The sequence below is a fragment of the Bos taurus genome, chromosome 15 (genome assembly GCF_002263795.3).
Source record: "Bos taurus isolate L1 Dominette 01449 registration number 42190680 breed Hereford chromosome 15, ARS-UCD2.0, whole genome shotgun sequence".
In the NCBI taxonomy this organism is placed as follows: Eukaryota; Metazoa; Chordata; class Mammalia; order Artiodactyla; family Bovidae; genus Bos; species Bos taurus.
In genome coordinates, this window is record NC_037342.1 from 52,248,558 (window position 1) to 52,275,072 (window position 26,515).

The following is a 26,515-nucleotide window of genomic DNA, read 5'->3' on the forward strand; positions in this document are numbered from 1 at the left end:
TCACAACCTTGCTGTGTGGTTGTGAGCCCACCCCTCTCAGTGTCCTCTGGAGTACTGGGATGCAGGAGGCTGTCTCTGAGTGGTCCTGATGGGTCAGAGGGGAAAGAGACAGGCTCTGGCACTGGCCAGATACAGGTCCCAAACCAGGGCTCCCCTGGGGGTGGAAGCCATGCTCCCTGGTCATCGGAGCCTGTGCCTGGTCCAGCCTGACTCTCCTAGCCCCTTGGCCTCTCGGTCCCTGGTCCCCACCTTGACGTGTTGCTCTGCCTCCGCCTTCTTCTCCTCTAGGTACACGGTACAGATGAAGTCACCGGCGTGCTGTAGGGAAACAGGGCTCAGCGGGAGGCCTGGGGAGTGGGTGCAGGTGCCTGGCCTGAGCCCCCCACCCCAGGCCCTGCCCTTCACCTGGGTCCCGCTAGCAGTGCCAGCCACACGCATCTTCACGATGGCAGTGACCTCCTCCCGCTGCTTCCTCAGCTCCTCCTCATCCACCTGTAAAGGGGGAAGGGACAGGGACAGACGGTCACTGCTGCCCATGAGGCTGAATGCTGCCCACCGCTGCCCGCCTGCTGGGGAACGCACACTGAATACCACCACATAGTGGCTGATGAGGTCTTCCACCACACGGCCGGCCTTGTAGTCCTGCCCATCTGTCTGGAAGAGCGTGGGCCCAAACACAATAGCCAGGTTGTGCGTGTTCATCTGGTTCGTGTCTGAGAAGCACTGGACACTGGACACAGAAGGACGGAAGCCTTGAATGAGGGGTCTAACCCAGGACTTCCCTACCTCACCTTCCTAATTCCTGCCCGGTCCATGAATGGCTCCTGGAGTGAGGCCATGGTAGGTCCCAGTCAGAGAGGACCACTAGTTAAGAGGAAGAGGGGACAGTCTTTCTGACCAAGTTTTGGGTCCCAGGGAGAAGTAAGGCTGGGAACCTGAGAGATGTGGCTGCTAGCTGAAACCTCCTCTACTCTCCCACCCTGAAGGAAGCAAGCTGGGAGCCAAAGTGTCCAAGACCAGGGCACATCATAAGGCAACACTCAGTTCCCAGACCCACCTGGTTCCCAGGGGAGAAGAGTCAGCCAGGTTGGGAGTAGAAGAGTCTTTTCCACCCCAGCCCCCCAGGAGTGCTGCTCCTCACCAGTACAAGTGGCTGATAAGAGCCTTCACTGTGGCCCGGTTGACTGGGGGCAGACGTGCCAGAAGCTCTCGGTACCTGGACACCTTCTCCTCCTCATCCTCAATCTCTGGGTAGGGAGAGATGGATCAGGTCAGGAATCCCCCCCAGTAACCACCTTCCCTGTCCCACCCCTCGGGCTACTCTGCCTCCCATCCTAGGTGATATCACTCTCTACCCCGCTCTAAGTCAAATAAGGCCAGCCATGTAACAAAAGGAAAAAATTCTCCAACTCCAAGGGATGCCAGCTCTGCATAGAGTGACAATGGGAATGAGAGGCAAGGAGGAAGGGGCGCTAGAGTCCACCGCTGGGGCATGCTTAGCCCCAAGCGCATGATGGGGAGGGCAGGGAAAACTGAGATCAGAGTGTACAAGTCAGCAGCACTGGCCTGGGTCTCAGACTGGGCATGGGCTGCAGGGCCCACCTGAGGCCTCCAGCCAGGCTAGGCGCTGGACTCGAGTGAAGAGCCCATCGGGCAGATCTCGCAAGAAGCGCTTGAGTGCGGAGGAGACGTCGTCCACGTGCTGCTCGCCCTCCTTGAGGCGCACAGAGCGAGCGTCCAACCGTAGGCTCTCCAGCAGCCGTAGTGTTTTTGACGTCTGCCCACACTTGCGGTAGATGCCCTCCGAGGTCAGGCCTGGAGAAGGGTGGGGCTCAGCTGGGGGCGTGGCCGAGCCGGGGCGTGGCCAAACATGAGGGACTATGGGCATTGGGCAAGGGGCGGGCCTCGAGGCTTTCAGGGAGATCTCAGGAAGGCGAGGCTCGGCCTCTGCGGCAGGAGGTGAGTCTCTCTAGGAGGGGCGGGGCGGGCCCTGTGCATGGAGGCGGAGCTCACCGTACTGCGTGATGTAGTCCACACAGCGGTACACAATCACGGGGATATCCGAATCTCCCAGCTGCTGCTCTGACAATGTGTCCCCGGAGCTGGCCGCTGCTTTCTGGATGGCCCCTAGCCAGCCCATGAAATCCAGCCGCCGCTCCCCCTGGATGTACAGCGTCCTGGGCCGGGAAGTCAGTCACTTGGGGGACCCACCACCTGTCCCACCTCTCCCAGGCCTGTCAGACTGCCCAGGCTTCTCAGAGCCCCTTCAGGAAGCCAAGGCTCACCTCCGTCGCTCCACCAGCACCAGCACCTGGTTCTCGCTGTCCCCCTGGACGGCTGTGGAGAAGCCAGTTGAGGTGAGGTCCAGGCCTCGTTGATGGTTCCTAACCTGCTCCCTCCCAAAGCTCTCTGGGTCCACGCACCCCTGGGACCCACCCACCAATCCATGGGGTGGCTGAGATGCATCCCAAGGACAGGAGAGGACATGAGCAGGCAGGCTGCTCCTTCTGGCTGGGTTAGGGTAGAGTTCAGACTTAAGGAGAGGGGCTGGGGCCTGGGAGCCCAGGATAGGGTGCCCTGGAGATTGGGGCCCAGGTCCAGGCGTACGCACAAAGCTCCTGTAATTTCCGAAGTTGCAGTGGCTCCTCACAGGGGCCTTCTGGGAAGACAGCGTAGAGCTCGGAGCCGGTGAGGGCAAACCAGCCCTCCTGCGCCTGCTGTAGGCTCAGGCCAGCTTTGTAGGGAAGGCGTCCAAGCCTCTCAAAGTCCCGAGCCAGCAGATCCTCAGCCAGGGGAGGCACGAACGCCTGGTGGGGAGGCCAGGGACAGTGGAGATGGCCAGGGAGACTGCATCAGCCAACAGCACTGCCCACCTGGGATATCCCAGCTGTTTGGCTTGTGGGCATGTACCGATTTTCCATGCAGTGCAGTGAACCAACGTGGGTATCATGCCCCATTTCATACCATTCAGATATGCCCTCCTCTGGTATGCCTTCCCAGACACCATTAGGGATGTCCCTTCCCTGGGGCACCAAGGCATTCTTGCCCTCTGTTGTAGTACCAATTACAGTTTCTGCTGTTTGACCCATCTGTCTCCTCTACCAGCCTGGGAGCCACTGAGGAGCTGGGACCATGACTGGTTCATCCAGGTCCCCAGGGCTCTGAGGACTGACCCTCAGGAGGCCCCCAGATGATTGACCAATGAACCAGAGAAAGAGTCACAGGCCCTCAAAACACAGGGACCCTAGAGGGTGCCTGATTCTAGCCCCCAGGGCAGAGCTCTCCTCTGCAGCCTCCCTGCCTCCTTCCTCCAGGACAAGGCGCTCGCTCCCCCAGCAGCAGCACTATCCATCTCAGGATGGCTCTGCCTTTCATTAGTAAACATATACTGAGCACCTAGGGAGCTCAGGCTCACGGCCCTGCTTCACAGAGTTGAGCTAGGTCTCCTGACTGCCCCCTTCCCCTGACCCCCGGAGGGCTGCAAATTACATCTGGCCCTGGGTCCTGTGTCTTCTGCCTTCCATCCAGCCCTGATCCATAATGCGGGAAAGCCGGGGGTCCTACCCAGCACCCCAACAGACTCCCCCCACACCAGCCTGCTTAACCCAGGCCCACCTTGGCAATGCACTTGATCCACTCACGAGCCTGCTCTGCGGTCTCCAGCCCAAACAGGTATAGCCGCTCTCCTTCTGTGTACACCTCAAAGGTGTGCTCAAAACTGTTGATACACAGGCCAGGATTCAGGCCCACTCTGCCAAGCACTGGCCCACCTCCACCCACTGTCCCTGTGACTACCCTTCCCTGGTCCCGTAAGAGGTTAGGGCCGTAGGAGACCTGGTTTAGTCCTTGCATAGCACCAGCTTGCTGTGTGACTCCAGGGAGATCCCACCCATCTCTGGGCCTGTTTCCCAATCTCCCCAGTGGAGGGCTGGACCTTACATCAATAACAGTCTGTGATTCTGCCCAGGGGTGCTCACCCATGGGTGTCAGGAGTGGGCACTGCCAGACACACAATCTCACTGGCCCGAATCTCCCCGTTGGGGGTCACTGCCCGCTCATTCTCATAGTAGCTCAGGACCCCGTCGCTAAGCACACACCAGCGTCGGCTGAACTCTGGGGAGAAGACAGGCAGGGGAACCGTAAGGGAGCCCTCCACCTTCACCTGAACATTACCACTGCATCCTCCCTGGGCCTCCACTCCCATCTGACTCATGTCCTCTTCACTCTAATTCACAAGCTTCCCCCAAACCTATCTTCCTCCCTGTAGCCCCAGCAAGCCAGCCCCACCCACCTCTCCAGCCACCTCTCTGACCACTCTGGATACACATCCCACACTCCCTGCTTTTGCTCGCCCTATTTCCTTTACCCACACCCTCCCACCCTCCAAGGCCAGCCCAAATGCCCAGGAAGACTTCTGTAACGTAACCCCCGTGCCCCACCCTCCTCTGCCAGCAGGACCTACTGCTCTGTACTCTGCTTCCTCCTATAATGGATCTAAGGAGACTGACACGATCCCATAAAGGAACAGAAATGGGAGTCTGGACCAGGAAAGCAGGAAAAAATACAGACTGTCAAGGTCACGCAGGCTCGTAGAATTCATAGCACTGAGCATCACATAGGCTCAGAGCTTCCTGGCATCCACGGCAAAAAAAAAAAAGGATGAGTCAGGCAGTTACATAAATGATATTGCCGAGCAGAGGGAAATAGACTAGGGGCAGTGCCCCAGAGGCAGTGAGGTGGTGAGCTGCACAGAGTTCTCAAGAAATCTGTTTGGGAGTTGGAGAGCTTCCTCTGGGGGTGCTGAGGGATGCAGTGAGCAACGGCCTCAACAGTGCTCACACAGCAGAGTCTCTCATCCTGTCTAGGAGGACATGACATTTGCCCTCTGAGGGCGGTGTGCCCCAGAGGCTGCCTCTCAGGCTGAGCTTCCTTCAGTCCTTCCCGCCCTGCCTCAGTCATTCCTCATCCTGTGGCCCTGCAGCACACAGGCCCACAGAGAACCATAAACAGACTCAGAAATAGACAAATTAAGGTCAGGTAAGTAGTGTGCAAGTAGGGTAAGAAGGGCTTGCTATTTTGGATTAAGTGGCTGGGAATAAAGTCTTCACGGAGTGACACTGAAAGAGGTCTCTTTTTAAGTAAGGGACTAACCATGCAGATATTTAGGGAAACACACTTTGGGCAGAGGGAACCACAAGTACAAAGGGTCTGGTGAGTGTGTGTGTTTAAGAAGCAGCAAGGAGGCCAGTAAAGCTGGAGAGGAGTCAGCAAGTTAATGGGGTGGGGCAGCCGATGTGCGCATCCTTGCAGGCATTGGTAATAAGGACTGTACTCAGAATGTACTCAGAGATGGGAGCAAACGGAAGGCTAAGGAGAGAGATGACAGACCTTTAAGCTCAGTCTTTAAACTTCCCAACATCCAAGTACTCCAAATACCAGCTGCCCCAGCACAGGGCCCACACCTGGTAGGTGCTCAATAAAGGGCTTCTTTGAGCTCAAGGAAACTCTGGAAGTGACTCACTCTGCAGTGCCATGCTCCACTCTCACCGGATCAGCCCATTTATTAAGCACTCACTGTATACCCAAGACCACACCCAGGACACCCTGCAGGGTGACTAGACCAGAGTGCACTCGGCACCCTCAGGGGGTCCCCCAGCCTGGCCAGCTCTGGCTTCTCTGGCTCTGCCACCATGCCAGAATGCCATGGCCAGGGCGGGGTCCTGGCACCCACCTTCCCGAGCCCGGCGGTCCTGCAGCAGCTTCCCTGCAGAAGCAGTCTTGTAGACGAAGCTGCTGTGGCTCACAGTTGGCAGGATAACCGAGTAGTGCTTTTCCAGGGGCCTCACTGAATCCAGCCGAGGTGCCTCTTTGGGGAAGGGAGGGAAAGAGTGGCTGGTCACTATCCAAGGGAGTCCCCTCTCACCCCCACCTGGACTGGGTATTTAAGCTGGCACTCAACTCACCCACCCCTGCTCCCTAGCACTGCTCCCTGACTAGCACCCTTGGGCTCCTACTGCCGCATTCCGGATTTTGCCTAAACCTTTCTCCACCTTTCCCACTTTGTGTAAATTCCGTCCCACTCACAAGGCCTGGGTCCAGTACCTCTCCTTCCAGGGAGCTTCCCTGACTCTCCAGCCCAGCTCTTCCTGTTGGAAGCACAGGGCCAGCACACTAGAATGAGGGGGGCCTGGAGCAAACTCTCTAACAATCCCCAGAGGGAGCTTGTCTCAGACAATGCAAAGCCTAAGGAAGCAGCCTGGCTCCAGCCCTGCTCCCAGCGGTCCCAAAGCCCAAGCCAGCTGGGTGGTCTCCTGTGCCTTCCCGGACACCTGGGCTCCCTCCAGCCCAGTGCGCCCCACCCACCCATGGCCCTGAGCCCAGTCCTGGCCGCCGGGCTCCACCCTTGGTCCTACGATGTAGCCCCAGAGGCTAGTACTGGGCCATGACCAGCGACGCTCACCCCCACCACCCGCTTCTCAGCTACCCCGAGACTGGGAGCCAAATGGGACCCAACCCAACTGCAACAGAGCCCCACCCAGAGAGCGGCAGACAGGGCTGCCCGGGTGAGTCCCTCTGCACACAGGAAATGCAGTACACCCCCCACATACACAGCAACACAGACACGCTCTGCACACACACACACACAAACCCTGAGGCCCTCAACACCCCCAGGTGCAAGGAAGCAAAGCCACAGCAGCTCAGAGACACACAGACCCGGGCTCATGGACGCTGCCCAGAGGTCCCACACTGTGGGCCAGGGAGGGATCCACAAACACATAAAGAGAGATGCAGAGACAGAAACACAAAGAGACACGTGTATGAAGGGGAAGCCAGAGGCACAAATGCCCAAAAGTCATGTAAATGTCATACACACACTGTTGCACCAGGACCCCTGGAAAAGCTGCAGTGACAGCTCAAGTTGGGCGATACCCCTCCACTGGCACCCAACAACCAGCATCCATCCCCTCCCAAGGGCCTGAGCCTGGCAGCAGGGAGGTGCCATCCCTTGAGGTGAACAGTCCCACTCACCTGTGGTCCGGTTGTTCCGAAGGAATTCCATCTGCAGTGTCTGTCCCGCCTGCTCGGCAAGAGCCAGGGGCGTGGGGGCCTTGGGGTCCCCTGAGAAGCAGTTGACCCCAGCCCCACAGCCCAGGAGTGCCTGGGTCTCAGCCAGGTCTGAGGTGGTGACTGCGGCACACAGGGCCTGGAAGAAGGGCGGGGGGGAGGGTCAGGCCGAGCCGGAGCGAGGGGCCAGTGGGACAGTGTCATGCAGGGGCGAGGGAGGAAGAGGAAGGAGCCACCCAGGTCAAGGGCCCACCCTCAGAGTGAAAGAGAAGCAAGGGAGGAAGACTGACAAGAGGAGAAAAGAAAGGGCAAAGGGAGCGAGCGGGGAGGGGCATCCCCTTAGGGGTTCTAGCCATCCAGGCCTCACCCTGCCGACAGCCCCCTGGGACCGTCAGCCACCAGGCCTGTTCTCTAGAGGATCTCAAGCTCCCTCTGCCTTGAGGAAGGGCAGGGGGGGTGCTTTGTAGCGCATTCCTCCCACATTTGAATTCCTCACCGCCTGCCCATCCCTCCCAACCAATGGGAGTTGCCGCCCCTCCTGGCTGGCGGCTAGACTGGGCTGGGCTGGGGGCTGAACGCCTGGGTTCCTGGGAGGTGGAGGCCTGGCTCCCACTGGGCTTCTAACCGGACTCAGCCTGACTGGGTGGGGCTACTTGGGGGAAGGGCTGAAGGTTGACCAGAGGTCACAAGTGGCACCCCCCTGCTTCAGAGGCGGTTACCTCCCACTCAGGCCAAGCCAGACCAGGGACAGGGCTTGGCTCCCGGTCTGCTGGAGCTTGGGGGCCCATGAGGGGCCTCATCTTGAGTGGGGTGTGGATGGGGGGGCGGGTCGGAGCAGCCAGCTGTTTTTCATGAGCCTGACAGGAAATAGCATCCCCATCAAGTTCACTCCTTTTGGCAGGATTCAGAAGGAGCAGGATGGGGTGCGGAGACAGAGGAATCGGGGGGAGGGAGGCAGACAGATGCTGAGGACGTGGCCTTGGCCCAAGGGTCAGGCCTGGCTCCTCCTTGCTTTGGCCCAACTGTCCCTGTGGCTTAGGCAGTGTCCTTCTGCCGTCTGGGCGTCAGTTTCCCTACAGGACCGCTCCTCACTCTGAGCTAGTGGGAAAGCTGGGCTGAGACAGAGTGAGGAATGATGGGGGCATGAGTAACGCGGGTGGTTTCAGGGGGCCTCACGGGCCCAGTGCCCTGACCTTGTCCAGCTCCTCCTGGTTGCCAAAGAGTGGGTGGTAACGGCGGTACTTGCCCTCGCGGTATTTGGCTTCGAGGTGGCACCGCCGGGCACTGGGGCTGCTGTTGGGCTGCAGGGCCTCACTGGGGGGCACGTTGGCTGCCCAGAAGTGGTTCCCGGCAGCATTGCCCAGCTGTAAGAAGAGCTGTGGGTGCAGGAAAGAGGTCAGAAGGGCAACGTACAGCTGGGGCCCATGCCTAGCAAAGCCTTGGTTTTGAGGTTGTTAAGTGAGGGGCTGGAAGAGCCAGGCCATCCGCCCACTCTCCCATCAGGGAAGCTGAGGGGACAGCCTGGCCTGCTGGTGGCCCTGGGTGCTCCCTCACTAACGCTGGGCCTGAGCCCAGCCCCTCAGCTCAGTTATGGGACCAGAGACAGACAGTCTAACAGGTGGAGGCCCAGGTTGGGTGCCTGGTTGGGTGCCTTGCTATCTCCCCACCTAGTCCCACATCTGGAACTCTGCGTTCCTAAGACTATCACAGCTGGTGGGGGCCTAGCCTGTCAGCCAACTGGGTGGACAGGGATTATGGAAACATCTCCTGTCCCTGACATTCCTCTCTGGGCTCAGAGGAAGAGGGGTAAGGGCAGATTTCGCAGGGCTCCGACACTCAGGGTATGCATTCTTTCACTGTGCTCATCGCTTGTGCCACAGCTATTTCCTGGGGCCCCCAGCTTGCCTGCTTGCCAGGTGCTGCGTGGGGTGCTGGAGTCAGAGCAGAGAACAAAGCAGAAGCAGTCCCAGCCACTGACTCACATTGTGATTCCGGGAAAGTCATTTTCTCTCCCTGTGTCTCAGTATCCTCTGTAAACTGGGGTTCTAACCCTAAGTCACAGGGGATATGACACCCAAACTGCTCTGGAGTCTGCAGCTTGGCTGGGGCAGTAAGGAGGGTGGTGTGTGGTCGGGCCCTGGCCCAGCCTCCTTTTGCAGGTTTTCCCCTGTGACTATCATACATATCAGTACCTGGCAACCCCAAGCACACAGGCACAAATGTACATGTGTGAGTATCCCCCAAAAGGACAGACTCAGACCCACTGGCACACGTGAGTAGAGATAAAATGAAGTAAATATTTTAGGCTTTGCAGGATAGTCTCTGTGACATATTCTTTTTCTTCTTCTTCTTCTTTTTTAGCAACCTTTAAAATTGTAAAAACATTCTTAGCTCACCAACCAGTTTGCTAACTTTGCCAAAAATCAACTTGCTCCAAACTCCACCTACTAGATGATCCCAAAGGTCTCTTTAGCTCCAAGGCACTGGGGCTGGTGAGGTGGGGGGAAATGGGTGGGAGACCCAGGCAACAGCCAAGGGGGGCAGACCCCAAACACAGCTGGCTCCCCACCTCGATGAGTGTTTCCGTCCACACCTTCCTGTCCATCTTCAGGCTCCGCACCTTGGAGATACCAGCGCCCAGGCCACGGTGCTCTCCTGCAGCAGAAGGCCAGACACATGGTCATCGGGGGGCCCTCTGCTTTACAGGAGCAGCCCCCTTCCCCCACCACACCTCAGGGCTCATGGGGGCAGTCAGGGAGAGGCCTTGGGCAGGACCCCAGGGCTAGGCCTGCAGTTCGCACACAGTTCCATCCCCCTGTGGATGAAAACACTAGCTTCCGCCTCTGCCTGCAAAGCCCTGCCTGACCTAGCCTACTTCCGCTCCTCTGATGTGACTGGGGTGCTGGATTCCAACAGGCCTGGGCTCAAATCCAGACTCACTTACTTGCCAGGGGACCCTGAAGAAGCCCTTTTCCTTTTCTGTGCCTCAGAGTCCCCATGGTACATGAGAAGCTGAATCCCTGCCATGCAGGTTAATCATGGTGGGAAAGGCTCTACACATAAGCGCCACTTCATCAATGATGCTCTCTGACACTGCCTTCGCTCCAGCCCCTCCAGCCAGACAGACCACCTGCCTTCTGGACACCCCAGCCCTGTCTTGCCCTGGCCTGGCACCCTGCTCGCTTCATACCTGCACAGCGCTTACAGATGACAACACAGAGATTGATGGAGGCCCAGTCAGGCTGGGCAGCCCCGCAGTCAGCACAGAACCTGTTGGGGGCCATGGCCCAGATGCGCTCGGCCACCTCCGAGGTGGACAGGGCCTCGGCGATGGCTCCCTGCATGGCCTCCAGCCACTGCTCCTTCTCCAGCTCCGATTCGGCTGAGAAGCTGGGGACACAGGAGTGGGGTGGGGGACTGGTTGGGAAAGGGGCCCAGCGAGATTGGGGGCAGCCTGAGGGGGCACAGCATGAAGTGGTGGTAACCATGCATTGAGAGCTGACAGTCAGAAGAGGGAGGTGCCCAGGGCCCCTGGGGAGGATAGGCATGGACAGCAACAGGGACCCCACAACCTCGGCCCCACCCAGGGAGTAGAAAGTGATGCTGGGAAGAAATGGGGCCTAAGACCTGACAGATGAGAGGGGTGGTGAGGTGAAGAGGTGGAAAGGTGTTCAAGACAGAGGGAACAGCACGTGCAAAGGGACATGAGGGTACACAGGGCATTCCAGTGGGCGTACTGGCAGAAAAGAAGCTGACAGACAGAGCGGGCTGCAGAGGAGGTCAAAGTGCACCCGGAGGACAACACAGAAGCAGCAGCAGGTTTCAGGGGGTACAGAGATCTTTTCCCTCTGCTCCTTCCCTATTGCCACCAAGTCTCACGTGTGCACTCAAGATTCAGTTCACCCGTAACCCACTGCCATGGCCAAGGCAGGTACTGCTGCTGGAGATGGAATAGATGCCAACACGTCAACACGAGAGGTGTGAAGACCACCCTCATCCATTAAATCCTAGTGTACTGAATCTGCAAAATGCCAAGGCTTTAGCCAAGTGCTAAGCCCATCTCTGTGTACTTACATCTGACTGTGAGCCCACGTGTGTCAGGCTGGTGGAGGCCCTTGGTGCTGAATACCAAATCAACTGAATTAAAGTTCATGACAACAAGGAACTAGAGAAATGGGCAAGGCTCTGTAAAACTGACAGGAAAGGAAAACTCCAGAGGAAGTGTCCACTAGTCACGTGGCGGTTAAGGAGGATGGCAAAGAATCTCTGGCCACAGATGTCAACCAAAGATGACTACGAATGTAAGAAATGAACAAATGCAAACTTGGCTTTCAAAAAAGAAAAAGAACCCTCTGGTGGTCACAGATAGACAGCCAAAGGGTGAGGAAGCAGGAGCCAGGCCAGAAGGCCCACAGGCCTAGGGCCTGCAGGAGAGGGGCCACACAGAGGTGAAACGTGATGGAAGGAAGGGAGGGGTGATGACAGGTCTGCCCAGCAGTGAGCAGGAGAGGCAGGGTCCCCGTGGGTGGAGACGGGGGCCAGGGAGGAGCAGTGAGCTGAGGAGGGACTAAGCGGGGAATGTCCACAGAACTATTAGACATGCAGATCTAGAGTTCAGGAGAAAGAGCCACCGGAGGCAGCGAAGATCTGACTAAGGACAAAAAAGACAATGTGGAGGGATGGTGATGCTGTGTCAATAATGGCTTTACAGAGACGGCCGTGATCCTGCTCACAGAGAAGGAAACTGAGGCACAGAGTGGTCACATGATGTGTCCAGGTCACACAGTGACCCAGTGATGGGCCCAGGATATTATACTGATTGTGTCCCCTGAAGTTCAGAGGTTGAAGCCTCAAACCTCAGTGTGACTGCATCTGGAAATAGGGCCACTAAGGGAGGTAATTAAGGTTAAGTGACGTTGTAAGAGCAGGGCTCTGAGCCGACAAGACTGGCTACTTTATAAAGAGAGGAAGAGACACCAGACATCCCTCTCTCTATGTGCACAGAGGAAAGGCCTTTGAGGACCCAGGGAGGAGGAGGAAGCCACCTATAAGCCAGGAAGAGAGGCCTCGCCAGAAACTAACCCTGACAGCATCTTGACCTTGGACTTCCAGCCTCCAGAACTGTGAGAAAATGAACCTGTTGTTTAAGATCTGGGGTTTGTGGTATTCTATCACGGCAGCTGAGCTGACTGATACAAAGCATTTGAATCCAGGCACGGCACAGAACCTCAGAGGAGGTGACTGAAGGTCTGTGAGTGGGCAATTTTCTCCAGGGAGAGGATGGAGAACAGAGACAGATCACTGATGGGCAGCTGAGATCAGAGGAAACCAAGCTGGTAGAGTCTTGGAGGCTCAGGGAGCAGCACACAGGATGGGCACGAGACAGGGAATGAGGAGCAGCCTTGGATCTCAAGCCACTGTCAGTGACAGACAAGCACCTGTGAGGGGAGCAGGGCAGGCTGCTGGGGACAGCAGGGTGAGTGGGCGGCGCAGAAGTCCATACACGAGCAGTGTGGCAGGGAAGGGGAGACAGTGATGGACTGGGGGCGGGGGGGTGGATGTGAGACTTCTTGGAAGGGATCAGAGCAGGTCAGCAAGGGAAGGGCAAGGCCCAGCAAGGTGCGCAGGGCTGGGAAGAGAGGGGAGAAAAGGAACCCAGAAGCACGGGCAGCTTCCTCCACATGCAAGAAGAACATACGATCAGGGAGTGAGGATGCAGGTGAGCAAGGGGTGGGAGGCTCACCTGAAGATGCGGTAGGGGGTGGTGAGGTCGAAGCTGCGCCGGTCGGCCGCTTCCTTCACGTTGCCCACACTCATGTCAATGAAGGTGATGCCGATGCCCAGGCGGTACTCCTGGTAGTAGGTGGGAAAGGGTGAGGGCAAGGCTGGGGGGTGGGGCGCAAGACCCAGGGACAGGGGAGAGAGGAAGGGGAAGTGGGACTTTAGGGACTAGAAAGTGCCCAGGAAGGAGGTAAGGGAGGGCTCAGGAATCTGGGCATGAGTAAACAGACCTTGATCAGAGGCCATGTTGCAATAAATAGGCAGTACAAGAGCCAGGGTGGTGATGGGAGGGTAACGCTCAGGGACCAGGTGGGAGAAGGGGTCAGAACAAGCGGCAGGATGAGGCGGCAGGCAAAGGGCTGAGTCAGGAGAAGAGGGAAAGGGCAAGGGGAGAGCTGAGGACCAAGTAGGTGGGCCTGAGGGACCAGGGCGGAGGGCTGTGGCTGAAGGACCGGGTGGGTGAAAGGCGCGACTAAGGGACTTGGTGGGCAGGGGACAAGGGAAAGGTTCAGCAGCCTGGCAGACCAGTCACACCTCCAGATTCTTGTAAAGCTCAACTTTGTCCCCGACCACGGCCACATAGAGTTTATTCTTGAAGCCACGTAGCTCCAGGCTGCCAGCATGGTCATGGGGCTCTGAGCCTTGAACACCCAATGGGTAAGCACTAGACACGCGGGCCCGGGCACGCTGCTCAGCCACCGCCTGCTGCAGGGCCTGCATCCACTCCTTCCGCTCCGCTGCGGGCAAAAGGAAGCCTGAGCTCACACAGGCAGGGGTTTCCTCGGGGTTCCCCACTCCAAGCTCCTCAGGCAACACAACTGCCAGAAAGCCCACCCAGACCAGCCCTCCTGTCTCTGTTCATCTCCAAGTTCTCTGATGTGGACCAGCTCAGGCTCCGATCCCAGCTGTGCCACTGAGGGTGGGCAAGGCCCTTGGCCTCTCCGAGCCTGTATCCCCTGAAATGGGGATGTGTGGTGCTGAGGACTCAGTGGTGTCTCAAGCACAAAGCTGGTCAGAGAGGGCCCTCCCCTCCTCTACTTCATAGAGGGTTGACTCCTCTCTGGGTCTGATATGGGGGGAGCAGATGTTCCCTGGTTCTCCTCCCCAACTTCTCAGGCCAAACTGCCAGTCTTCTCTCCACCCCACTCCCTACCATCACTCTCTGCCCGGAAGGCAAAGGTCCGGTTGTTCGTGATCACTTCGAACTTTTGGTCCCCAATGGCAGCCACTCTGGAGATGCAGGCCACGGGGACAAAGCGCTTTGAGTAGGCATCCTAGGGGAGAGAGAGGAGCCAGACTGGGGGGGTGAGGACCACAGAGGCCCAGCCCCTCTGTGACCCCCTCAACCTCTGCTGAAATGAAGGTAGCAGTCCCATCTCCCACAGGTGGTCAGTGACAGTCGCTATACCAACCCGGGCCAAGGCCACGGCTGGTCAATGGGCCAGGAGAACACAGTCCATGGAGTCGGAGTAGAGCTCTGGTGAGGACTCATCTAGGCAGGGACTCTGGTAGGTATCATGGTTCAGGCTGGAGCAGGGTCACGTCAGGGACTAACAGGCCTCACCTTGTTACTATCAAAGTATCGCAGGTGATTGGCATCCAGTCTCACCCATCGCTTCTGATAGATGTAAGATCTGGAGAGGGAGACACAGAACAACAACAGAGCAAAGGACTGGGAATTAGGGAGCAGTTCCAAGATCACCCTAGCCCCCTGTGGCAGTCACATACAAAGTTAGAAACAGCCAGATCGAAGGCAGGAAGGATCCCAAATGATCATGGAGAAGAAAATGGACTTTACCTATAGCAAGAGTGAATGAAATCGGACTCAAAGTAGGACTTCTCGGAGTTTTTCTTGTTTTGTTTTTGGCCATGCCATGCAGCCTGGGGGATTCTTAAGTTCCCTGACCATGGGTTGAACCTGTCCCCACTGCTTTAGGAGCACAGAGTTTTGCCCACTGGACCACCAGGAAAAGGACTTCCCAGTTTTAAGGGTAATAATACATGAATCTGGTGGGGATGATAGGCAGTTACAGTCTACCTAGAGGGAGACCTGCTCAAATAACCTTGTCCCTTCTGGTTTTCCGACCCGTGATACTAAATATACTAGACTAAGCCCATCCCATGCAGAGCACCAGCACGACCCAACAGGCCTCACTCACCCCTGCGGGGGGTTCTTGTCCAGCCAGCCAGCCTTGATGACCAGTGGGGTGGGTGTGGGGCCCACGGGCAGCCCGTCCATGGGGTGCGGGGGAAGCTCAGGGGTCAGGAGGCTGCTGGGCAAAGATGAGCTCAGGCTGCTGGTGTGCCAGTCACCACTGTGGGGAGAAGAGAGGGGATGAGGGGGCCAGAGTGGGGACTCCCACAGGGCTGGGGCGGAGATGGAGAGAACAGGCTGGGCGTGGGGAAGGAGGGTGGCGAGTTGGGAGAACAACCCTAGAGGAGTGGACACTTACTTGGGGACACGCTCGTAGGCATAGTCATCCTCATCTTCATCCCCTTGGTCATCTCCAGACAGGTCCTCCCCTTCGCTCAGCAGACTGGCCACACGCACGGCCCGTGGGACTTGACTCGCAGGGGGCTCCTCCTGCCCCCCAGACCCACTCAGTGTCACGCTCTCCTTCAAGCCCGAGATCACACCACCAAGGGCTGCCACACCCCCCTCTTGTCCAGGCCCAGTGCCCACACAACTCGGCACTTCTGTTTCCTCACCCACCTCTCCTCCCCAGCCCCCGGCAGACTACCCAGGGACCCAAGGAGATGGGGTCACATAGACAGAGAAAACCAGTGCAGGCAGAGGCCCAGGTCAGAGACAAAGACAAAAAGATAAAGAGATAAAGACATGGATGGAAAGTTAAGACACTCAAGAGAGACAGGGACACAGAAAGTGAAACAGACAAACACAGGGACAGATACCCCAAAAGAGAGGGAAAGAGGGGGTCACACAGCCATCCAAGATGTAGCTTAAGACTAGATCAGGAGCCACAAACCAGAGTCCCCAGTCCCTTGCACAGCTGGACAGAGAAGAGGAAGGGAACTCTCCAGGGAGTCGGCTGCCCACTCTCTATCAGGTGGTCCCCAGGGTCGGAAAGGCAGCGGGTGGCCCACCCTCCATGCTGACAGGCAGACAGCCTAAACCCTAACCACCGCCTGCCCTACCTTCTTGGTCATCACGGCAGCTGGGGCCCTCGGCCCCTCCTCTGGGACCTCATCGTAGTCAGAGTCATCTGGGGAGGTAGACGGGTGGGAGAGACTCAGAGGCAAGGAAACCAGGCCTCCCCCAGCCCATGAGTGACCCCTGCCCCGACTCTGGCTTGGCTTTCAAAACAAGACACAAGGGACAGGAAGTGCTATTTATACTCTCGAGGCTTCACAGGACAGAATTAGGGGGTTGCCGAAGGAGAGGCCAGGCCGCCACAGGGAGGTCTAACTAGGCAGTAAGCTCGGGGGTCAGGGCAGGGACTCTCCTAAAAAGGTTAAAAAAAAAAAACAACACAAAACCAAGAATCGAGACTCAAGAAAAGTGGACAAGCCAAGGAAAAGCAAACTGCCCATGACCATGGAAAATAGTCCTAGACTTTAAACCATGAGTAACTCAAGAAGTCTGCCATCTGTCCCCACCTAACAGCCAGTCGGTTAGAGAGCTGGGTGCTGTCTCCATTCAGAGGCTGAAGGGAAGGATGCTTACCTGTCCAGGGCCACACAGCGGGTCAGAGGCAGGGCCCAGGACAAAGGGGAGTGTGATCCTTGCATCCTTATAGACTCTTCAGCCCTGAACCCAGGCTACCCGCCCCAAGTCCCATGCTGCATTACAGCACTTACCAAACTCCGGGGGCAGGCGGTGGGGCTTCGGAGGGACCTCTGGGGGGCTGCAAGGTGCAGACAGGGGCTGAGGAGGCCCCCTGGGGAAAGTGGCCAGGGGCTCCGCAGGCTCCAGTTGGGGAGGGGGCGGTGATGGTGGTGATAGTACCTCCTCTTCCTTGGAGGGAAGGCTGGGAACAGACCAAAAGTTGGGCATCAACCTCAGTGTGGCTGAGTCACTGAGTCAGCAACACTGCAACAGGGCCAGGACTAAAACTCATCGAGCCCCAAGCTCCCCTGAGCTGCGGCACAACTCATTCATTCCACACACTCAGAGATAAGCCTGCCTTGCCTCACTCTCCTGCCCAAACCCTCCAGGCTCCCCAAAGCAGGTGCCTTCCTTGGCTTCATGAGCTAGCCCTGCACTGCTGGGCAGGGTCAACTGGCCCCGAAGTGCTAACCTTTAGCCACACGTACCTACTGGGTCTCCACTCTAAAAGAGGGCTGAAGACTAGAAGGGGGTGGGAGGCAGTTTGCTTCCCAGCCTAGGGAATCAGGGAAGGTTGGACCTGAGCTTTTATGAAGAAGGCGTTTGTCTGAGAATGGACGAGACAAGACTGAAATGGGCATCGAGGCCAAGGGCACAGACCAGAGCCTCAGAAACCAAGTCCTGAGGCAACAAGTCGTGGATCTCTGGCTCACGACCACCTTCTTTCTTGTCTTGGATATTCATCGTCCTCTAGGTCCCTCAGATCCCTCAAACTCATCTGAACCCACCACACTCCCTGCTTCTTATCTCTGCTACCCCTGCCCCAGGAAGCCCTCCAGACTCCAAGACCTGGGCTCCCAAAGCCACTAGGCTCCTGTCTGTCTGTCTGTCTCAGCACAGATCACACTGCTCCCTGCAGGCTGAGTGTCTCCAAAGGGCTTCAGCATCAGAGACATGGGTTTGAGCCTTGCCTCGGTCTCAGTTCCTGTGTGCCCTGAGGCAAGCACCTAGCTTTTCTGAGCCTCAGTTTCTTCTCTGGTGAACTGAGGACTACCAAACCATTGTGGCAGAGACCACCAGCCGGATCAGTTGCCTGAGCCCTGGAAGCCTGGCACCAACTGCCATCTCTGCCAGCGTCCAGCAGGGGCTGAGAAGGAGCACCCGAGCAGTGGGCCACTTTCCCCACCGCTGACCTCAGCCTCTCTACTGCCCAGTGTCCCTGGCAGTGGCTGAGAGTGTGTGACCACCAAGAAAGCAAGGAAGGGCTGGGCATGAACACAATGTCAGGCCTTGGCTCCTGCTCTTGCTTCCTCCAGGAATACCTTGCTCCCTGGTCTCTGATCAGAGATCTCAGTTCAGTTCAGTTGCTCAGTCATGTCCAACTCTTTGAGACCCCATGGACTGCAGCATGCCAGGCCTCCCTATCCAACACCAACTCCCAGAGTTTACTCAAACTCATGTCCATTGAGTCGGTGATGCCATCCAACCATCTCATCCTCTGTCATCCCCTTCTCCTCCTGCCTTCAATCTTTCCCAGCATCAGGGTCTTTTCAAATGAGTCAGTTCTTCGCATCAGGTGGACAAAGTACTGGAGTTTCAGCTTTAGCATCAGTTCTTCCAATGAATATTCAGGACTAATTTCCTTTAGGATGGACTGGTTTGATCTCCTTTCAGTCCAAGGGGCAGTCCAAGGGGCTCTCAAGAGTCTTATTCAACACCACAGTTCAAAAGCATCAATTCTTCGGCGCTCAGCTTTCTTTATAGTTCAACTCTCACATCCACACATGACTACTGGAAAAACCACAGCTTTGACTAGACGGACCTTTGTTGGCAAAGTAATGTCTCTGCTTTTTAACATGCTGTCTAGGTTGGTCATAACTTTTCTTCCAAGGAGTGTCTTTTTAATTTCATGGCTGTAGTCACCATCTGCAGTGATTTTGGAGCCCCCAAAAATAAAGGCTATCACTGTTTCCCCATCTATTTGCCATGAAGTGATGGGACCAGATGCCATGATCTTTGTTTCCTGAATGTTGAGTTTTAAGCCAACTTTTTCACTCTCCTCTTTCACTTTCATCAAGAGGCTCTTTAGTTCTTCTTTGCTTTCTGCTATAAGGGTGGTGTCATCTGCACATGAGGTTACTGATATTTCTCCCAGCAATCTTGATTCCAGCTTGTGCTTCTTCCAGCCCAGTGTTTCTCATGATGCACTCTACATATAAGTTAAATAAGCAGGGTGACAATATACAGCTTGATGTACTCCTTTACCAATTTGGAACCAGTCTGTTCTTCCATGTCTAATTCTAACTGTTGCTTCCTGACCTGCATACAGATTTCTCAGGAGGCAGGTCAGGTGGTCTGGTTTTCCCATCTCTTTAAGAATCTTCCACAGTTTGTTGTGATCCACACAGTCAAAGGCTTTGGCATAGTCAACAAAGCAGAAATAGATGTTTTTCTGGACCTCTCTTGCTTTTTCGATGATCCAACAGATGTTGGCAATTTGATCTCTGGTTCCTCTGCCTTCTCGAAAACCAGCTTGAACATCTGGACGTTCACGGTTCACGTACTGTTGAAGCCTGGCCTGGAGGATTTTGAGCATTATTTTACTAACAATTGAGATGAGTGCAATTGTGCGGTAGTTTGAACATTCTTTGGCATTGCCTTTCTTTGGGATTGGAACGAAAGCTGACCTTTTCCAGTCCTGTGGCCATTGCTAACTTTTCCAAATTTGCTGGCATATTGAGTGCAGCAGTTTCACAACATCATCTTTTAAGATTTGAAGTAGCTCAACTGGAATCCCATCACCTCCGCTAGCTTTGTTCGTAGTGATGCTTCCTAAGGCCCATTTGACTTTGCATTCCAGGATGTATGGCTCCAGGTAAGTGATCATACCATCGTGATTATCTGGGTGGTGAAGACATTTTTTGTACAGTTCTTCTGTGTATTCTTGCCACCTCTTCCTAATATCTTCTTCTGTTAGGTCCATATCATTTCTGTCCTTTATTGTGCCCATCTTTGCATGAAATGTTTCCTTGGTATCTCTAATTTTTGAAGAGATCTCTAGTCTTTCCCATTGTATTGTTTTCCTCTATTTCTTTGCACTGAGATCTACTCATCCTTTAACTTCTCACTCAATGCCCCTTTTCTCAAAGTCTTTCCTGACCCCTCCTTCCTGCTCCCCTAGGCCCTGCGCATGTTATCCTCTGTGATGAGCTTTTAGGTGAATTATTCCAAGTAACCCGATTTGTAGTAACGCCTTCCTTTGTGCCAGGTACTGTGCTAGCATCTAAGCCAGACCTGAACTCTGATGCCAGAGTCTGGATGCTTCTTAGGACGCGCAGTGGCTACTTCTACATCACCCTGAACCCTATCGTCTTCTTCTCCGTAGGTAAAGAATGGACAAAACTCTTTCTCCCTAGAAACCTGGTAAAGGTGGTATGTCAGCCACGCTCCCAGGGGACACTATCTTTGGCAAGAGTGGCTTGAGTGCCGAACTGCACCTGGACTGGGAGAAACTCTAAGTGATCTCTTGATCTGGGGGAGAAGCTGAAGCTCTGGGCTTCCCAGAGTGTGGTGGCTTGTTACTGGGCACAGCCTGTGCAAAGGACCTGAAGCCACACTTGCTAGGTTGCTAGAAGACATATTGGCTCCTTGGAGCAAGAGGTCTCCAAGCCAGGGTGGCTCCCACACTTGTCCACTGTGAGTCTCATCCCCCACCCCCAAGCTGCCCCCTGGAAGACCACAGAGAATGGCTCCCAGACAGCTGTGTGGACGGCGGCAGTGACTGCCAGGAAGACCCTCCAGCAGAGGTAGACCCACTGCTGTCCTGGTGGCCAGGTCTTCCCTCTCTATGCTTCTCAGAGAATCTGATGCCAAGTGGGCCTAGGCTAGGAGTTTAGCTGGACCTGTGAAGACTCCCCCTACAATGAGCACTGTACTAGGCTGTCTCCCCCGTGTGACCGTGAATCTCTTTAGGGCAAGGGCAGCCTTGATCTTGACTCTTTATCCCCACAGCCCACCTAGTACAGGGCCTGGCTGAGATAGCAACAAGAGCACGTTGGATGGGCGGGTGGGTGGATAGGCAGGTGGACAGGTTGGCCAATAGGGTCAAGAGGGAAGCAAATAAAAGGCAGGCCCGAGGGCATGGGCAGACGATCACACACAGTCTCCCAGACTCTACTAGGAAGGGGCCCTTGGAGGCCTGGCCTGTGATCAGCTGAGAGCAGAGCTCTTAGACGTTGGGTCAGGATCAATCAGACGTGCTCAGAGCAGGGGGGACAGCCTCTGCCCTTCCAATGCCAAGCAGGGCTATGTCGGCCTGGCTCCCTGCCTCCCCCAGGAATGAGAGCCAGCACTGAGGCAAAGCTGATGGCAACAGAGCATCCTCAGAACCCAGGCAGCATCAGCCCTCTCATCTCTGGCCTCTAGTCCTTCCCCACCACCATCCTGATCACCTGTGAGGGACCTGCCCTTCCTGAGGCCGGCTCCCCAGAATGTGGCTTCCTTAAGAGAAGTGCCATACCCTCCTTCTTCACTACTGTGTGCCCAGCACTCAGCAGATTAATAAATGAAGACCTGGATTACTTAATTCTTATTAAGTATGTGTGTGTATGTATATTTTCCCAGGAGCTTTAAGTGGATTCATTCATTTACTCATCACAAGGGTTCCCTAAGGCAGGGCTTCTTGCTATCCCCACTTTACAGATGAGGAAACTGAGACACAGAGACAGGAAGTAATTTGTTCTTGGTCCCACAGCTAGGATGTTCACCCAGGAAGTACAGCACCACAGTGGCAAACTCAACCACCAGGAGCAAACGAGGCCACAGCCGGGATCCCAGGGCTTCTCTGAGATCTGCCTCCTCACACTGGCTACAACTCAGGATCCAGACAGCTCTGAGTTGATGTTCCATCCAAAAGGAAATGTGATCACATTTCTGATGGCCCTGTTACCATAGTGATAAGGGAGAGAAGAACAGATGCTAAGGGCTCCTTTCCCAGCAAAGTGTTTGTAGGAAAAGGGTTGTATGCCAAGAAAGCGGAGCAAGGGGACCCCATGGGCCTCCCAATCTCATTCTAGACATCTCTTCCAGGAAGCCTCCTAGCTGATCCCCCTCTCTGCCTGCCACGGGGGACCAGGGCCATGCTGAGTCAGGGCCAAGCCCAGGAAAGGAGAAGTGGCATCCGGAAGGCACAGATGTTGGAAATTCCGGGGGACGGGGCAGTGCCCACAGAGTGACCGAAAACCAGCGAGTCCTGACCACTCAGTGCCTGTACAGCTTAGAGCAGCCCCAGCTCCAATCTGTAGCTGAAGCCCATCTGGGATGCTGCCACTGACCTCTGACCCTACAAGACCAGAAGATCAGTCCCAGGCCTGGGCATGGACTCAGCAGCCCTGCCTCCAAGCCTCTGCTCACACCACTTCTTCCTGCTTACATCTCCCGGCCCTCTCCCTACATCTCAGCTTGTGGAAAACCTGTCTGTACCTCCGAACATGGCTCAATAGGCCTCCTCTGGGCAGCCTCCGAGACTCCCACGCAGAGCTGCTCTCCTCCTGCCCCTCATTCCTGGCCCCTCTGCTCCTTCAGCCCCTTTCTTCTCTATCCAAGTGGCATAAGGACCTATCTGCTCTCCACATTATGCCCAGAGCAAGGCTAGGCACTCTAGGGCAGGGGCCACCCCAGCCTGGGCCCTTAGCCTAAGGAGATTTGTTTTACTGGGTTACAGCAAATATACACAGCCAACCTTACATATCTATGGGTTAGGGGACATGTGAGGCTCCCAAGACAGAATGGGTAAGAACAGAGGAGTAGGGTGACCATGTAATTAATCATATAAACGATAACATTTCCAAGAGTTAAAAGAGGCACTTTTTTTTTTTTGCAGCATGTGGGATCTTAGTTCCCTGACCAGAGATCAAACCTGTGCCCCCTGCATTGTGGACAAGTGTAGAATCTCACCCACTTGACCACCAGGAAGTCCCCAAAGAGGCACTATTAATAACTATGTCAGGGCACAGGTGCAAGTGGGCCTATCCTGGACGAAACAAGACACGTGGTCACATGTGGTAGGTAAGAGGCAGAGCTTGGCAGCCAGGCAGCCCTGGGCCTCCAATCCAGCTAAACCACTCATTGGTCTGTGTCCTTACAAAGCATATCACTTCACCTCTAAGCCTCACGTTCCCCTCTGATCTGCTTCCTGGCTTGCTGACAACCAGTAGAGAGCCATGGTCACAAGTTATTAACACAATTTTCTCACCCTGGCTGTGGCTGGGTGAGGCCACAGGGCCACCCTGCAGGAGGCCCCAGCTGCACAGGCTGAACCAGGAACCTGCTTCATGGCCCCTCCTCCAGGGTGGCCCTGGATCTCAGTCACCCCACAGGCAGATGGGCCGGCATGCAGGACGGGGCAGTTTGAATATCTCAGGCTGGCCTGGAGCTCATCCCTCACCCACACTCCAGCCATCCTGAGCTGAGCTGCTTTCCATAAATGCGGACTTGCAGGCTTTTGTCCACACTGTTCCTTCCACCAGGAACACAGCTCCCTGCCCGGCCACCTCCTACTTTTCCTTCCAAAGGTGCAAGTCATACATCCTTCCCCTCCTCTTTGTGCCTCCCTTCGTACCCCTGGCTGGGTTGGGGTCTCCTTGAGGCTTCTCTAGCCTTCAGACTTCTGAGCACTCATATAGTTTTATCTGTCATTGTCTGCTTCACTGTGCTGACCTCGGAGGACCAAGGACCCAGGTCTACACCCAGTCCTGAGTCAGGACCTTCTCCCTAAAGGGTCACACAGGCCTTGGAGGGACCCAGCCCAAACCAGCCCCTGGACTTGCACCAGCAGCGCCAAGAGGTAGGGTCAGACCACGGTTTGGACACGTCGGCCTCCTCTCCTGACCTCCTCTACCCACGAGGGCAGACTTTCCCAACTGCCCACTTCCTCATCCTCCTCGGGGCCCAGGCCTTAGCCCTATGCTTTTTTCTGCCTCCAAGGCTGCCCTTGTCCTTCCTTCTCCATCATGAGGCCCAAAGCTCAGCTCCTCTAGCACTTTCCGGGTTCTGTTCTATTTACTTCTGCCCAAGCCACAGCGGAGAAAGTCCTTCCCAGGGTCTCACTCCTTAGATGTGATGTCTGCTGGACGCCTCTCAGCTTTTGCATAAGCTGTGAGTCCTCTCAGGCCAAGCCCTCTCCATGCCACAGCATCACCCAACACAGAGGGGGTTTTGGTGACTGCGTTTTGAGTGAATGAATGACCATCACCCCACTCACATACGGACTACTGGAGGTCAGCAGCTCTCCATCCCTCCATAGAGCAGTGCCCAACTGACCTGGCACCCACCTTTAAAACCAAGGTTTCACCCAGCTCTTTGCACATCTCCTTGGCACAATATAACTACCACTGGCTAAGTATCCCCTTTGTGCCAGGCATTCTCCTGGAAGTCTTTTTTTTTTTTCATTTAATCCTCATGATGACCCAAATCATCAACTCTGTGCTCAAGACACGCCTCCTCCTTCAGGAAGTCCACCCAACTGCTCCCTCCTCTAAGCTCACAGTTGGGCACCCTGCTGTCGTGGGCAGCAAAGGGCTGAGGCCTAGGTCTCCCATAGCAGCTCTTCACACCTCCCAGGCCTGACCCAGTGCTGGCTTGTGAAGGCAGTGGGGGGAGGAAGTTCACCCTTCAGAGAGTGCACGACTGTACTAGCCCCTCTCCCCCATCCCTGGGCTGGCCTGGCCAGAGGAGAAGGTGCAGGTGTTTGCTGGGCCCTGTGGAAAGATGAGCCGAGGGTGCAGGGGTGGGCCAGGCACACAGACAGAATCTGCTTAGAGGAATCTCTTTGCCCCTAGTGGCCCAAGTACAGGGTTACTGAGTTCATTGGGGGTTACAGCAACTGGGGAGATCCCCCCAGTAACAAAGGCACACCCACCACACCAGCAGGCCTGGAAGAAGGGGTAGGAAGACATCAACTAAGGGTCAGCCCTTGGCAGGTTTCCCTATTGCCTGGAAGGGGAGAGGGCAAGAGGGCTTGGATAGGCGAGCTTCCAGAGCTACAACACCCTTGAACTTAACCCTGAGATAAGTCACCTAAGCCTCCAAAGGGAATTCTCAGCGGGGTGCAAGGAGCCAGAAGTGAGATCAGTACCAGATCGCTTTAGGGCAGAGACCCCACAGAGAAGCAGTCCATGCAGCCCAGAAGACAGGCTCCGGAGGCTACCAACAAACCCAGGAGAGACACTTAGGGGGAGATGGAGATGTGGAAAGCCCAGGGCAGAAGCGGGGAAGAGAGAGGGAAGAAAAGGAAAGAAAGGGCAGGAGAAAAACAGAAAATATAGAGAAAGTGAAAGAAGAGAGGGAAGTCTGAGAGTAAAAAAGGGAGGGGGAGGAGAGCAGCACAGAAAACCTAACCTGTGGAGAGGTGACAGACAGACAGACAGTCTGGGATTCCTGCCCTCCCAGGCCCATAGGAGGAGACTGCCCCCTTCCCTCAGCCGACAGCCCAGCCCACGGCGGCCCCTTGCTCACCCTCAGACGCCCTCTGGATCCAGGGCCCAAGAGCTCCCGTGGTTCCGGCCAGCTGGGCCCAGTGTGCGCCGTGTACCTAACTGTTCAGCCTGTGTCCGACCCGGGCTGGTCTTGCAGACAGCCTGGCCCCACTCCCTGGGTGTGCCTGAGGCCACGTCTGGTTCCAGGTATGGCTCGGCTCTGCACTCCTGTGATTTGTGTCGGAGTGTTTGTGATCACTTGTCTGAGTGTGTGTTTCTGTGTGTAACTGTGAGTCTGTCTGGAAGAGTGAGTGTGTGTACGTGTACGTGCATGTCTGTGTCTGAATCCAGCTTTGGTCTCCTCTAGCTTCCTGCTCTCCGCCTCCCTCCGCCCCCTGCAGCCCTGGCCAACGCACACACTTCCTGAAAACACGACTGAGACAGAGAAAAGTCACCCAGAATCCCCTGGGGCAGACACTTCCTTTCCGCCCCCAGGCTGGCTCTCCCCTCTAGGCTGAAGTGGGTGGACAAACTACCCCAGTGACATGGAGCAGGGCCTTCCAGAGTGGATATTCTGGCTGGCCCCTCCCCACTCACACAAGAAGGCCCAGAGAAGCTAGGAAAGAGGCTCTCTGAAGAGAGCAAGTTCTGCCCTAGCAACAAGTGATCAGTCTTCAAGAAGCCCAGGGATTGGCTGGGCTGCAGAGGGTCGAGGGCACAGGTGGGAGGCCTTGCGAGGTGATTCCAACTGGCTGCTGCCCATTCTGGGCAAATCCTCCCTCTTCTCCAGGTTTCTCCAGACATCCAGGTATCGAAGTAGAACACAGAGGCCCAGAGCAGGCTACGGGAGGCTCTGCAGAGTGACCCTGGGTCAGAAATGACCTCTCTGCCACGCTCAGGGAAGCGGGCCCAGAGGGTTCACATCTATGACACTTTAAGCTGAGTAGACAGTCCCAGGCCAACAGGCAGGGTTTGAACACTGCCTTCTCCTGTGCTGGGTTGTGTGACTTTGAACAAGTTTCTCAGTGTCTCTGGACTTGTCAGTTACCTATTACAGGCTTAAGTGATGGTGGGGGTACAGACCCTTTGGGGGTGAAATAGAGTCCTCCTAGGCCAGGCAAACAGCGAACCTGCTTCTGAGAGTTCTGACCCAGCTGGGGCAGAGGGGAAGAGACCCCATCCTCGCTCATTTTCTGCCTGCCTCCCCTAAAGGTCTCTCCCTTTCCAAGATGCCTGGGGTGACAGAGGTCAGGCAGTGGGAAGGGATTTGGGGTATTCTGTAACCCTACTGTCTAACCCTAACCCTAACCCTAACCCTACTGTCCAGGGTCCAGTGTGTGTGGAGGGCACTCACAGGGTGCTGAGTCAGCATGGGCAGCACACAAGTTCAGTGCCTGGTGGTACAGAA

The 26,515-nt window shown here is 55.9% G+C and overlaps 1 protein-coding gene across 8 annotated transcripts in view; it reads right to left on the reverse strand.

Annotated features, from left to right (window-relative positions):
- The window catches only part of ARAP1 (ArfGAP with RhoGAP domain, ankyrin repeat and PH domain 1), a 61,723-nt gene that overhangs the window by 9,674 nt on the left and 25,534 nt on the right, over positions 1-26,515 (reverse strand). For all 8 annotated transcript variants that reach the window (XM_024975866.2, XM_024975862.2, XM_024975863.2 and 5 more), the window contains 23 exons: positions 16,666-16,835; positions 16,003-16,070; positions 15,300-15,430; positions 15,006-15,161; positions 14,411-14,480; positions 14,000-14,120; positions 13,381-13,583; positions 12,809-12,918; positions 10,256-10,455; positions 9,635-9,720; positions 8,259-8,441; positions 7,030-7,204; positions 5,732-5,866; positions 3,978-4,113; positions 3,616-3,718; positions 2,612-2,807; positions 2,286-2,337; positions 2,014-2,177; positions 1,603-1,815; positions 1,142-1,247; positions 583-730; positions 406-492; positions 250-318 (listed from right to left, as the gene is read on the reverse strand). In XM_024975866.2, coding sequence (XP_024831634.1) covers positions 250-318; positions 406-492; positions 583-730; positions 1,142-1,247; positions 1,603-1,815; positions 2,014-2,177; positions 2,286-2,337; positions 2,612-2,807; positions 3,616-3,718; positions 3,978-4,113; positions 5,732-5,866; positions 7,030-7,204; positions 8,259-8,441; positions 9,635-9,720; positions 10,256-10,455; positions 12,809-12,918; positions 13,381-13,583; positions 14,000-14,120; positions 14,411-14,480; positions 15,006-15,161; positions 15,300-15,430; positions 16,003-16,070; positions 16,666-16,835 — 3,082 coding nt within the window. The remainder of the gene's footprint in view (positions 1-249; positions 319-405; positions 493-582; positions 731-1,141; positions 1,248-1,602; positions 1,816-2,013; positions 2,178-2,285; positions 2,338-2,611; positions 2,808-3,615; positions 3,719-3,977; positions 4,114-5,731; positions 5,867-7,029; positions 7,205-8,258; positions 8,442-9,634; positions 9,721-10,255; positions 10,456-12,808; positions 12,919-13,380; positions 13,584-13,999; positions 14,121-14,410; positions 14,481-15,005; positions 15,162-15,299; positions 15,431-16,002; positions 16,071-16,665; positions 16,836-26,515) is intronic.